At 43.4% G+C, this 14891-nt stretch overlaps 1 protein-coding gene across 1 annotated transcript; it reads left to right on the forward strand.

Annotated features, from left to right (window-relative positions):
- The first annotated feature begins 1501 nt into the window (after positions 1-1501).
- CLEC14A (C-type lectin domain containing 14A) lies at positions 1502-3442 on the forward strand. The gene has a single exon (XM_068546012.1). It carries the CDS (start codon positions 1527-1529, stop codon positions 3000-3002), a length of 1476 nt encoding a protein of 491 aa, XP_068402113.1. The 5' UTR covers positions 1502-1526; the 3' UTR covers positions 3003-3442.
- The last annotated feature ends 11449 nt before the right edge of the window (positions 3443-14891 follow it).

Genomic DNA, 14891 nt, shown 5'->3' on the forward strand with positions numbered 1-14891 from the left:
ACAGTCCAGTCCGTACAAGGGAGTTTAAAAGCGTGGTAGGCATTACCCATGGAGTGGCAACTTTCATTCTGATTACAGATATTTAAAAGCATCATGCATCATTAAGAGGGCTTAGCTGAAACTTGATGTATTTCTGATTGCAACTTATTCGGTCACTGTGAGCCAAGGTAGATAATAATTTTCTAAAATGATGCATATTGTCTAAATTGCTAACAAGAAAATCCTTTCATAGACAGTGCAGTGTTTAACTTTCCTTCCTTTATTCACCTTTAATTCCTCACTGCTTCCAACTGAGTTGAAGTGTTTGTATTAAAACAAAACACCCATTGGAACTGAAGAAATTGACTCACCTGTTTTTTAAGTTGCAGGGTATTTTTTTATGGTATACAATACGCAGTATAATGTAATAAATATTTTCATTTCTTAAGGATATTGAACTCTTGTGTCCCTTAGAGGGGACTTACATACAACCTACTGCTACAAACATTGGCACTTAATCATAGAAGAAAATGACATTAAAATAGTTCAAGGATAAAATCACACGTGGGGTGCTTGTTCTCAAACAGGCCATGATCTCATTTATATATGACCTAGAAGCCTGAAGAAGTTATGAATCAATATAGTGGTAAGGAAACCTAACATAACAGTTAAGATCTGTGGCCATTATTTTTCATTTAGGCCTAGAAATACATTTCCTTTCCTGAATGAACCAATAAGGCCATTTCAAAGAGAAAGAAATGGAAACGAAAAACAAACGTGTAAGGCGAGCATTGACCTCAGAAGCAGGCTCTCCCTTTTAAGATACCGGAAAGGAACTGTAAATTCTTTGACCAGCAATTAGCACGCCTGGATCTCCTTCGACAGCACAGAGGAGCAGAGCCAGGAAGAAACTGGTGGTTACGTGGTGCTGCCTCTGGTGGCAAAGGGAGTTGCTTCTACTTCTCACAAGGTTTTTTTTACCCCCCCACAGTCGCGGGTCTGGCGAAGGCTGGAGCCTTCTACACATTGCTGTGAGGCCAACTCCACCACCGCTCCGGACGAAGCACAATGGGTGGGCGTGGGCGCTCAGCAAGTTCCTCTTCTCCAGCCCTTCCTGCCAGTGTTCACCAAAGTGCTTTGGGATCTGAGGTTGTGAAACTCCCTGAGCAGGGAAAACGATACACTTCTTCCCAGTGGCGATTTTTCTTTCTTTTTCTCCCTCCCTAAACAGGGTGTTTGACCTTCTGGGCGACTGCGTTCGCTGTGCCCTGGCGCCAGCTGTGTTCCTGACGGCAGGGCTGCACGGGGCCTGGCAGAGCTCCGGACACATTTCCTGTTGAGGCCTAAGGGAGGGAAGCTGTTTGCTGCCAGGACCCTGACGGGAATTCTTGGAGATTGAGGGGACGGGCGCGGGGGAGTGGGGGACGGGTGGGGGGGGGGGCGGGGAGCCAGCTGTGGGGGGCGGTGACCGCGCTCCTGGGACAGCTCCACGCCCTCGGGCGGGTCAGATCCAAGCTGGGAGCAGCCGTGGGCGCTGGGCCTCCAAGATGAGGCCGGCGCTCGCCCTGTGCCTCCTCTGGCAGGCTTTCTGGCCGCTGCCCGGCAGTGGAGAGCACCCCACCGCCGACCGCGCGGGCTGCTCGGCCTCGGGGGCCTGCTACAGCCTGCACCACGCTACCTTCAAGCGGCAGGAGGCCGAGGAGGCCTGCAGCCTGCGCGGCGGGGCGCTCAGCACGGTGCGCGGGGACGCCGAGCTCCGCGCGGTGGTCGAGCTTCTGCGGGCGGGCCCGAGGCCCGGAGGGGGCTCCAAAGACCTTCTCTTCTGGGTGGCGCTGGAGCGCAGGCGATCCAACTGCACCCTGGAGAATGAGCCGTTGCGGGGTTTCTCCTGGTTGTCCCCCGACGTCGGCGGGTCCGAAAGCGACACGCTGCAGTGGGTGGAGGAGCCCCAACGCTCCTGCACCGCTCGGAGCTGCGCGGGACTCCAGGCCACCCGGGGAATCGAGCCCGCAGGCTGGAAGGAGATGCGATGCCACCAGCGCGCCAACGGCTATCTGTGCAAGTACCAGTTCGAGGGCTTGTGCCCCGCACCGCGCCCAGGGGCCGCTTCTGACTTGAGCTACCGCGCGCCTTTCCAGCTGTACAGCGCGGCGCTGGACTTCAGTCCCCCCGGGACCGAGGTGAGTGCGCTCTGCCCCGGGCAGCTCTCCATCACGGCCACCTGCACCTCGGACGAGGTCGGCGCGCGCTGGGACGGGATACCCTCCGGGGCTGTGCTCTGTCCCTGTCCCGGAAGGTACCTCCGTGCTGGCAAATGCGTGGAGCTCCCTGACTGCCTAGACGACTTGGGAGGCTTTACTTGCGAGTGTGCGGCGGGCTTCGTGCTAGGGAAAGACGGACGCTCTTGCGTAACCAATGGGGAAGGACAGCCGGCCCCTGGGGGGACCAAGGTGCCCACCTGGCACCCGCCAGCCCCTACAGCCAGCCCCGTGCCGAAGGGAACGTGGTCACCCAGTGTCCGGGAGAAGCCAGGAGAGATACCCCATGGCCCTGGACAAGGCAGTTCAGCAACATCTATTCCCGAGATTCCTCTGTGGGGAGCACAGGGCACGACGATATCTACTCTTCAGATGTCCCCTCAAACAGAGGCAAAGGCAGACATCAACTCTTCAGGAAGCGTGATTCCCAAGTTTAATTCCACGTCTTCCTCTGACAATCCCCAGGCTTTCGATTCTTCCACCGTGGTCTTCATACTTGTGAGCATAGCGGTAGTAGTGTTGGTGATATTGACCGTGACAGTGCTGGGGCTTTTCAAACTCTGCTTCCACAAGAGCCCTTCCCCTCGGCCAAGAAAGGGGCCTTTGGCTTCCCCGGGCGCGGAGAGTGATGCTGAGGCCGCTGCTCTGAGCTCCAGCTCTACACATTGCACAGACAATGGGGTGAAGGTCGGGGACTGTGGTCTGCGGGACAGAGTAGAGGGAGCCTCGTTGACGGGGTCCTCTCTTGGCTCTGGTGACACATAGGGAAACGGGACAGCGAGCACTTCTTGTGAGCAGTTTTTCACTTTCAGTGAAAAGGGAAAAGGGAAAAAGAGGAACTTAACTTGTGGGACTGACAATTCCTAAAGAAATTCCCCTTCCCCTAAATTCCCTCTTCTCCACTGAGGAGCCACATCTGAACTGGACACTCCTTCCCTGAAGATGGAGGAAGTGGAAGTGCCTAAGGGTGGTAGTGCGGGGCCTGGATCCTACTGGGGAGAGGTATTTTCTTGTGTTTATTCTGGGGAATTTGGAGAGGTGATTGAACTTTTCAGGGCATTGGAAGCAAATAGAGAATTTTTTTTTAATTTTACTTTTTACCAAATGGAAAGGAAAACTTCTGTCTACATTGTTCAGGCTGGGAGTATATTGGTTTGAAATTCCCAGGCAAAAAAATAAAGGATTGTTGATAACCCAGACTCAAATATCATTGGTTTCCTGGAGGAGTAATTATTCAGGAAGAACTGCCGAGGGGCATGTTGGGAATAGGAACAAGAGCACCTCCTGCCTTTAGGTGGAGTGGGAAAGTCCTTGGAATGAGGAGTAGATCTTTAAGAACTTTTTCCTTGGTTCTTTTATACTTTACTTTCAAAGTCATTGTTACTTGTGTGCCCTGCTATAAATCCAGACTGTAGTGTTGCCAGAGTTGCTGGCTCTAGAAGCAAATTATAGTTGACCACCAATTCAAGTGTTTACTGTGTGTCCTTGCTTAAGGAAGCAAATGATTTGTGTTTTCCTCTTCCAGGGTTTCTGCTCTCCAGTGTAATGACCTCCCCAACCATATAGCCCTCTCCTAAGCATCAGCATGCTGATCCTCACGTCCAATTATGGCGATGTTAATCTTCAATTAAAACATTAATGCTAAGTACTGATTTGAAATCTTCTGGGTACATTAAAGCAAAAGTAAGCTGGATTTCCTCCAGAGTTGCTAGGTTCTTGTGCACTGTTTAACCCATGGAAAAATTTGAATTCCAAACGATTTCCTTCCCCCCCACCAACCCTCAATGAAAGTGTGTGCAGTGACCATACCTGCCCATCCTGGAATAATTACCAGTTCACAAGATTCTACATGGGCAAAGGCATTAGGTAAACAGCTTTCCATAGGAATTAATAGTGTAAGAAATAAGTGGGAAATACAAATATCTATCATCCCGTTATGACTTGGGGTATTAGAAAGTTATCTAAATGGAGCATTCTTCTAAAAAACAATTAAGACATAATAATAATCACTATCTAGTGGGACTGAGACCCCCGAGAAAATATCCCACTTCTATTAATATGCTAACACTTTAAAACTAAATGCTTGGGGGTTGGTGCATGGATAGAGATAGAGAAACAAGCTGAGTAACCAGGAAGATTGGAAACAGGAAGAAGTTTACACTATGATTTTCATAAAATCATTTTGATGTTCTTGAGTATATAATGTATTATATATATATAAATAATATAAGGTATTGTAACATTAAAGGAATAAAGTAACAGGTGATTTGCTTCATATACTAAATATATGTCTAAATAGTTAAATTTAAATAAAATCACAAGTGAATTAGAATTAACAACCTTCAAAGGAATTTTACGTAAAGTCATTTCACAAACAAAACTAAAATCAGGTAAGTAAATGGCTTACCCAGTGTCCCCAGCTTGTTAGAGGGTGTCTCAGTCCACCTCAGTTATGGTGTTAATCTTTGCTGTTTCCCACATGACCTCTCCATAGAGAAGGTAACTATTTGAATAGCATACATGGTACTTTCTTTTGTAAGTTGAAAAATAGCCTATCTGTAACTGAACTGAACTGTAAATTATCTATATCTAGAATTATCTAGAAGTATTTATATCTATCTCTGTGTATGTGTGTACACACACTTTGTCTTAAGGTAGGGTGCCCTTGTATCATTGTTAAAATACAATAGAGCAGGGGTCCCCAACCCCTGGGCCATGGACCCTACCAGTCCATGGCCTGTTAGGAACTGGGCCGCACAGCAGGAGGTGAGCGCCAGGCAAGCAAGTGAAGCTTCATCTGTATTTACAGCCACTCCCCATCGCTGGCATTACTGCCTGAGCTCCTCCTCCTGTCAGATCAGCGGCAGCATTAGATTCTCATAGGAGCTCGAACCCTACTGTGAACTGCACATGCGAGGGATCTAGGTTGTGCGCTCCTTATGAGAATCTAATGCCTGATGATCCGAGGTGGAGCTGAGGCAGTGATGCTAGTGCTGGGGAGTGGCTGCAAATACAGATTATCATTAGCAGAGAGGTTTGACAGCACAGAGACCATAATAATCAATTGCTTGCAGACTCATATCAAAACCCTATCAGTGGGGCTTCCCTGGTGGCGCAGTGGTTGAGAGTCTGCCTGCCGATGCGGGGGACATGGGTTCGAGCCCTGGTCTGGGAGGATCCCACATGCCGCGGAGCGGCTGGGCCCGTGGGCCACAACTACTGAGCCTGCGCGTCTGGCGCCTGTGCTCCGCAACAGGAGAGGCCGCAGCAGTGAGGGGCCCGCGCGCCGCGATGAAGGGTGGCCCCCGCTTGCCGCAACTAGAGAAAGCCCTCTCACAGCAATGAAGACCCAACACAGCCAAAAATAAATATATAAATAAATAAATAATTAAAAAAAAACAACAAAACCCTATCAGTGAGTGGCAAGTGAGAACAAGCTCAGGGCTCACACTGATTCTGCATTATGGTGAGTTGTATAATTATTTCATTGTATATTACAATGTAATAATAATAGAAATAAAGTGCACAATAAATGTAATGGGCTTGAATCATCCTGAAACCCATCTCCCCACCCCGGGTCCATGGAAAAATTGTCTTCCACGAAACCAGTCACTGGTGCCAAAAAGGTTGGGGACGGCTGCAATAGAGCATGCACCATTAACTTATTGTGCAACATGCCACTGATGGCGTTACAAATCTTGGGGTCCAAATGCCCTAGTGAAGAACAAGTAGGTGTCAGCTCAATTACTTAACTAATCTTCCCTGTTATTTCCCCATGTAAGTAGATCAGGAAAGAATTACAGAAAACTATATGTTTTCACATCTGACTTCCTGACAGATAGCAATTGCAGACCAAGCTCTGTATAATTTCCTTTGATTTCTGGCTGTGACGTTTCTCATAAAATTTTGAATCCATGGCAGAATCAGGCCAGCCAAGCATGATCTCTTAAGAGCTATCAGGTCAGTGTTCTTCCTCTGAACACTTCTCTACTATCGCTTCTTCATTATTTCTCCAACCTCTTTGAGGTTTATCCCTTTCTTACTTAAAGCCCTTTGCCCCTGCACTCATCTCATAGCTGCCTGTTCAGTCATTTCCTTAAAAGGAAAACTTGGAACCTAAGTTACAGTCTTTCTCTCTAGCCTAAGTCCTGCTCTCATCTTACACAATCTCCAGGTCCTCCTGTATGACTCTTCCAATGCCTGTGCATTGCAGTTCCTTGACTTCCTCACTTCTAATGAGCTCCACTGTATTTCAGCCTCCACTCCAACAGCCACACCTTAGCCTTTCAGATGTTTCTGAAACTGCTCTACATCTGAAATCACAAATTCAGACATTTGTGTCTGTGCACGCACTTGTTAAGAGACCTACTATATCAGTCTTTAGAGATTGGGCTTTGAAATCTCTCTCTATAGATATGTTTTAACTTCAACCAGGTAATTCTGATATTAAATAAAGTTTACAAACCACTCTATGCAATTGTATGTATACACCTCTATACAAAAGTTTAATATTCTCTTCTCTCCATTCCCACTATCTGGCAGTGTCTGGAGCATAGTGGGTGCTTAATCAATGAGCAGAAGTACAGTTTTTTTATTTCAGCAAGTCTCAAAGGGATATTGAAGTGTCCTGTTGTAGCCATGTCCTCTTGACAATTTTGCTATGGTCTTGTTCTTCCAGTTCTATGACACTTTTGCTTAAGCTTGTCCAGAATAGGATGAAGAAGAACAACTGTAAAGCTATGAAAAATGGTGAGGGGAGAGGTGATAAGAGCATGTCCCTCATTTAAAAGCATATTGTAGTGGTTAAGCCCCTTGTGGTGGGAGAAATTCTGAGCTATTAACAGAAATTTTCTCTTTACTACCTATTTCCCTAGAGGACCGCTTCTAGGACCCCCCTTTTATTGAGTCAGTGATATTTATATCACTAAAAGAGGCTGTTAGTTTAAGAGCAAAAAGTGAAATTATTGCTTTTGAATTTCAAAATAGGTTTTTGACATTCATATCAGAGAGAAAATCTTGAAAGCCAAGGCATATTTTTCTGTTTCTGTTTTTTTATTTGTTTGTCTTCATAAAATGAAATGCAGATACAGAGAGTTACACAAAACAAACATATAGCTCGGTGAATTATTATAAGGGGAACACCCTTGTAACCATCAGACCCCCAGGGTCAAGAACAGAACTTTGCCAGCCACCCCAGGAGCCTTTCCCTGCGTCCCATCCCAATCACGGCCCCTTCCTCAATTCAAAAGTAGCCTCTATTTTGATATTTGTAGAAATCATTTTCTTAACATTTGTATGGTTGTATTATGCAAGTGTGCATCCTTTGACATTGTATTTTAATCTTGCACAATTTATCTTTTCTTTTTATTTTAATGTTTTTAATTTAAAGTTTTCCATTCTGAAATCATTTCAGACTTACAAAATTGTTACAAAAATAGAACAATTCCTAAATACCCTTTACCACAATTCCACAAATGTTAACATCTTACATAGCTACCATACTATTATCAAAATCAGGAAATTACCATTGATATAATGCTATTACATATATATATAAAACCTACATATATATGATATATATCTTGAAAATCACTTCATATCATTAGTTCATATAGCTCTTCCTTACTCCTTGTTACAGCTGCATGGTATTCCATTGGGGGGATGTACCATGTTGTATGCACATCCTATGTATTTTTAAAAAATTTTTATTGGAATATAATTGATTTACAACACTGTGTTATTTTCAGATGTACAGCAAAATGAATCAGTTATACATATACATATATCCATTCTTTTTTAGACTCTTTTCCAATATGGATTATTACAGAGTGTTGAGTACCATTCCCTGTGCTATATAATAGGTCCTCATTAGTTATCTATTTTATATATACTAGTGTGTATATGTCAATCCCAATCTCCTAATTTATCCCTCCCCCCCTTCCCCCTGGTAAACATAAGTTTGTTTTCTACATCTGTAACTCTGTTTCTGTTAGAGTATCATACTAAGTGAAGTAAGTCAGAGAAAGACAAATACCATATGATATCACTTATATGTGGAATGCTATGTATTTTTTAACTTTATATTTTGAAGTATCTTTTGATCTATAGATATGCTCCCCTTCCATCCCATTCCTTCTTATAATTTTCATATTGAATAATTTGGGGTGTTTGACCTATAAAGATTACCACAGTCTACTGATTTCATACTCATGATGCAGTTTGACATTTTCCTCTGTCTCCTGTATTTCCTGAAAATTGGTACTTAGATTCGGAGGCTTGAACAGACTTATTTATCATACCTTTGACAAGACTATAGGTTGCAGTATGTTTTTTTAACGAGAGCACATAATGACTGTTTTATACTATTAGCAGCCATTGATGCTTAAAGCTTAGGTACATTAATTCATTGGGATTACAAAGTGGTGCTATTTTTTTTCATGAATTACCTGGGCAATTTTATAAGGAGACACTTTCCTTCATTTACTAGTTGGTTTGGTTATCAAATTATACATTTCATATGTAAGAAAGGCAGGATAAATACTTATTTCTTATATTTATCAATTTTTAGATAATTAATTTTCCCTATCATCCTCAAAAGATTATCAATTATATTTTTAACTATTAATATACCTTTACAGGATTAGACATATTTGATGGGTTCCAATCAATTGCCATTCATATCTTTATTGAAGCTTAAAGTATCCTATCTTTGGCCAGCGAGAGCTTCCTAAGTTGACTCCTGAGTCCTTTTGACATGATTCTAGTGTCCTTTGATGATTTCCTTGCCATCTGGTATTACAAGACTTTCCAGGCTCATTATGTATCTTTCCTGCCTCAGATCTGGAATTAGCCATTTCTCCAGGGATTCCTGGTTTCTCTTAATGGAAGATGATATTTCAAGACTGCAATCTGGGCTCTAAGGATTCCACTGCTATAGAACTGATCATTGTTTCTAGGCCGTCTCGGAGGAAAGATCTAGAAAGTATAATGATTCCTGAAATAAGATAGAATTCTACCAGCAAGAGACAGAAAAAATATGTAGAAGTGAAACAGAGGTATACAGGTAAGTGTCCCTAAGTGGGCATTTGCTCACCTTCTCACTGGACATAAGCACTGGGGGTGGGGGATATGGTGATAGAAATTGGACAGATTGGGGGATAATGAGTATGAAGTGAATTGATAACTTACTTCCTGGGGCATGGCCCAGGGAAACTGAAAACCTCTTAGAGACACCACAGTCAAACTTGGTGCTAATGTTGTAGAGCAGCAATGTGTAAGGGAGGTATCTAGCTGGATAGACCTGAGGGATGCATTACAGAATGGTGTGAGAGAGAAGCTAGGATTTCTCTTGTCTGAGAGTGGGCCTGTGGATCTTGTGAAACCTTAGGGTTGGAGCAATCATGGTACTGAATAACCTGAATAGACCCGACACACAAAAATCAAAGGGGAACTTGTACCTTACATCCACAGATGTAGATATCCAAAAAGCACTGGAGATTGTATGTCCCACTGTAAACCAGGCTGGACAGATCTAGTGACCATAGGACTAAGCATCCATCCCCCAATTCCAGGGCAATATGTATACTTCCTAGAACTTAGGTTATCCCCATGGATACGTGAAGAAACGAGAGGAGAGAATCCTAGTGTGACCAGTTAACCAGGAAACACTAATAAAAATCAGAAATAACTGAATTTACCTTAATGGAGCTAGATTAAGTTTCCTGTCGTCAACAGAAATGGAGCCCAAGAACTGAGTTCTGCTACTGAGAAATAAAGAATTTTCTATTTGTATGTACATTTTATTAGCTGTTTCCTTAGAAAACCTAATTGTACATGCCTTCAGCTTTTTAAAATAGAGGTACTGTGAACTGCCTCATAAAATTGTTATGAGAAAATGAATATGGAGATGTATGACAGTGACCTGGAGTAGAGTCAGCACTCATCAAACGACGCAGTGGCAGACTGAGGAGGGAAGCTATGAAACACCCTCATCATGATATTTATAAACCACTCAGACCACACCTATTCGGGGCTTTAGGAAGTCTTACTTATGTCGTTGTAAACTAGCAAACGTAATTCAAGAGAGCTGAGAACCAGAAAATGAGCCTTCTGGTCTCTAACTCTGGAAAAAAAAAAAAAAAAAAAAGGCATTTAAATATGTCCATGGGTAACAAATGACGTGCCGAAGATGAACATATTTTCGTTCATTTTGCCAAGTCTGCCAACTTGTTACATGATACGAGGACATGATGGGAGCTAGTAGTAATCCTCGTAATTTTTAAAATGATCCGTTTCCAGTTCTCACATTTCTCTCTTTCAAATGGCAGAGCTGGGAGCATGGAGTATCAGCCAATGGCTACTGGATGGGCAGATACTTAAAGTGACCAGAAACCCTCTTTCTGAAAGCCTTGGGTAGGAACATGTCCTTTAAATGAGCCACCTCAGTAGGCAGGTTTTCCTAGAATTACAGCGTCTCCGGAGGCAGTGATTATAGTTTAGCGCCTGGACGAGACCCAGATGGCCTGACTGTCCAGTGCTGGGATTGTGGGCCCATCAACAGTGTCCAGAGTGTCTGTTTGGCCGACCCCATTATTACCAGGGCACTGTGCTTGGTTTAAAGTATTTTCTTTCCTTCTACTCCCCTCATCAACATGTATAGAAAGCTCTTAAAAATGACAAACCATAAACAAACTCCTTTGCTTTCTTTTTGCAAGAAAGTCAAATATAAATTGAGAAGAACAAAACAAAATAATTCCAGATTTCTCTGATATGTTGTAATATCCACGTAGTAATACTTTTTTATAGACCTATAATTTCCACACGGCAACTTTTTGTAGAAAAAAAATATTTTTACATGTACTATCATGTTTTATTTATTCTCACATAATCCCTGTGGAAATGGGGAGGGATAGATGAGTAGAAATCTGCAGTGTCTGTGACAATTCTTCCTAAGCTGAGACTTGACAAAGTATTGCAACTGTTATCATATAGCAGATCCGCCAGGTTTTTCATTTTAACAAGATCCTCTTGCTTGAAAAGGTAAGAAGTTAAGGAGTTTTGTATGGATTAAAATTTCTATGTTCCTAAGGCTGAGCCACATCTGACTGAGCTTTTCAGGTTTATGTGAAAGCCAAGTCAGGATTAAAACTTCTTTTTCACGCTTCTCCTGTATTTGGCAGGTGACTCAAGAGTCATGGGCCAATGCTGGGGAATCCTTGCTCTCAGATGTTATGGTCTGGACATTCCTCTCAATCATTTGAGACTGTCTCATTGTTAGCTTTAATTTTCCTCTCTGCACTGGTCTTCCCTTTAGATTATTCGTCCATTAAGCCCGCCCCATCCTAAATCACTACCACAAACAGAAGACTTATCACTCTGCTTTTCCCTTTTGCTCTTCATCTCTCTCCTCCTGGTGAGTTACCCCAGCCTGTTATCAACTTTACCTTCCTAATGCTCTACTGCATCATTCAGCTCTGCAGCTCAAAAGGATCCCAGGCTTCCCCATTGAAATCCACTCTCCTGAGTCTCACCCAGGGCCCTCCAAGACCTTACTTATCAGGTTGTCTCATGTTGTACCCTGGGTTTTTGCCAAACTGAATTACTCAGTGTTGCTTTATTACAGCTCCGTAATTTTAACACGAATTTCTTCTATCAATACCTGGAATGCCAACCGTTACCAGCTGGCATGCTGAAATGTGTCCATACTACAGATCCCAGTTTAAATGCTACCTCCTCCAAGATATTTTCTCCAGTCACCTCAGACTCAAACCAATTCTCTGAAATCTCTCATCACTTTATTTGAATCACTCTTATTATAGCTACTGGTATCCATATTTTTCATCGCCTCTACTGTATTGCATGCTGTTGAAGTGAGGAACTACACCTTACGTGTTTTGTAAAAAACAAATTGCCTTTACACTGCAAGCTATAAATAGATGTTTTCTAAATGAATTCTAATTAGGCAGAAATGATAATAAATTTGTTTAAATGAATATTAACTTTATACTGAATAATCAAGTTTCTACAGTTTTTAAATCCTTAAAAATAATTTAGTAACTATATTATGCATTATTATTTACTAAAAGCTCTCCTGGATTCCTTATACAAGTTTTCACTTCATGATATATATGCATTAACCTAGACAACTTTGAGACAAAGTTCTTTGATCTGTATCCCTGGAAGTCTAACTTTCTTTGTATCCACACATACCCTCCTGCATGGTTAAGAACTGAGACACCCTTTCTCCCCGGACCATCTCTTTTCTTACAAAGACGTGCCTAAATAAGACATCCAGAGGGAATCTGTTTCTCTTAAAATCCTCCAACACCTGCCTGCTCCGCCTACCCTGCTCAAAGTCCACCTCTCTGAAGATCAGTGTCAGATGTCCTGACAGCTCAAAACAGCAGTTGGATTTTCTGGGATGCCACTGTTTGGGGGAGTAAAGGTGGGGAGAAATCCAAGGCAGGCAGTGAGCCCGAAGCTAAAGGATACATGGCAGTGGGCTTGGTCCCTGGGGATAAAATTGCCTGGTGCAAGGAACTAGCCAACAGGACAGTCCCCCAGCTGTAACCTGGGGAGAAGAGGGGTTCTCTGGGCACACAGGTTTCACTGCTCACGAGTCTATGGAACTAGGATCTTTAGTGCTTCCAGCCAGCAACACCAATCCAGACTCTATACCTCAACAAATCTGTGATCCAGTGGTTAGAAAAGAAGGAGAAAATACAAATTAAATTTAAATTTAAATACTACTACATCTGTAGTCCATTTGCTTTTACCCAAAGCCTCCCCTATTACTATTCTCTTCTTGGTAGCCCATGTCACCATCCTTATGTCCCTTGTTTCGTTTCTTGAACCCAAAGACAGACCTACAGACTGAAATTGGAAGCAAGTGAGGAAAATGCTGGATAGATATTTCCAAGCCTCCAAAGCTGAAGGCAGACCTCTACGCTCATTGAGATTGCCTTTTGGTCTCAATGCCAGAACTGCAGGTAGCGAGTGAGGCAGCAATGGCTCTAAGTGTCACAGTCAGACCCTCCTGTCCAGACCAGCAGGCTAGTATCTTTGCAATTGAGCTATTTTCAGAGTGTGATCTGACTCAGAATTCCTCCTGCTTCTGCAGAGCTCTGCCTCCTCTCTTACTCTGAGGCAAGACTGATAGAATTAAGAGCATGTAGTTCTCTCCTCTTCACTTTTTTAGTAAATTAATTAATTTGTATGTATTCATCATCTATATCACCTTTAATGTATAAATCCTGTAAGGGCAGAGACCACGTCTGACTGGTTTTTTTCCATGTCCACAGTGTCTGGCACGTACATGGTACTAATCCCTTATTGAATAAGTGGAGGAATAGGTAGATGGTTTGAAATGCAGCTAAAGGGCAGGGTTGGTGCGCGGAGGCACATTTGCTGATCTTTTCTGAATACATGTGCATTTGACTATATACACCCATGTACACACACAGGTACACACATCTTTTATCTCTTTAGACGTTGCCTATGTGCCTCTGCTCTAGCCCTCTGCACTTCCAACCACGCCATTCTCTCAGGGATGCATTCCTTCTACCACTCTCTAGCCCTCCAGCTCTCCTCCACCTTGCCCTCCCTTTGGGTGATCTGGCATCTTCCACTCCATTATTATACATTAGCCCTACAGACAGTCCAGGAGCTCCACTGGCACAGGAAGAGTCCACGAGAGGGCAAGGCCCACTTGTCAATTGTACTGAGGACTTGTCCTGCATATCCCGTAACATATGCTGGAAAATATCAAAGCTGAGCAGAGGTCTGTTCAGGTCTTGCCTGACCCCAGAACGTGGCTCCTGAGGCTGTATCTTCATACTAACAACACCTGCTCTCAGGGCCCAGCTGCCTGCTCAGCTCCCCACATAGATTTCCTCCCCTGGCGCAGATACAACACGCCTCAAACTCAGCTCGTCACAGGTGCCTTTTGTAACATTGATCTCTTTAATGACACAACTCTCATTCCAGAATTCCCGTCTGGAACTGTCAATTGCTCTTTTTCAATCCATTTTTTTTCTTTAACCTTTATATTCTCTGTCATCAATTCCTGTTGATCCTCCTTTTGACTTGTCCATGAGATTTGCCCCTTTGTGTTGAGGACCACCATTGCCATCCCAACCTAGGTTTTCATCACCATAGTCCTCACTTCCTCATCTTTAATATTTATATCTAAACTCACTTGGCAAGCCAGTTTAATCTTTCTATGGCTCCCCTTTTAAAAACAAAAACAGCTTATGCTTCTCATTTTCTAGCACACGAAAACCCAAAAATCCATGACTGACCTCTCAAAAATCTGGTCCCACCCTATGTACTGGTCTCATCTTATGTCCCAAGATCCCTCAAGACGACACCCATCAGGCCTGCCTCGCAGTTCTCCAAGGAAAGAACAAAAACCTATTAAGCACGTACTTTGTACCAGGCCCAGTGATCGGCACTGGAGATAAGGCAGAATCCAAGACAGACGTGATCCCTGTCCTCATACATCCTACAATCTACCTCAGGATTTCCTCCCTTCTTGAGTCTGCCAATAGTGCGCTGCCACTTAACATTTACACACATGCCATCATATTGCTGACTTATTCATATATTCAACCAGAGAGTATTTATTAACCTTGTCATTGGATAGGGCACCATCCT

Source organism: Eschrichtius robustus, chromosome 1, assembly GCF_028021215.1.
Source record: "Eschrichtius robustus isolate mEscRob2 chromosome 1, mEscRob2.pri, whole genome shotgun sequence".
NCBI lineage: Eukaryota > Metazoa > Chordata > Mammalia > Artiodactyla > Eschrichtiidae > Eschrichtius > Eschrichtius robustus.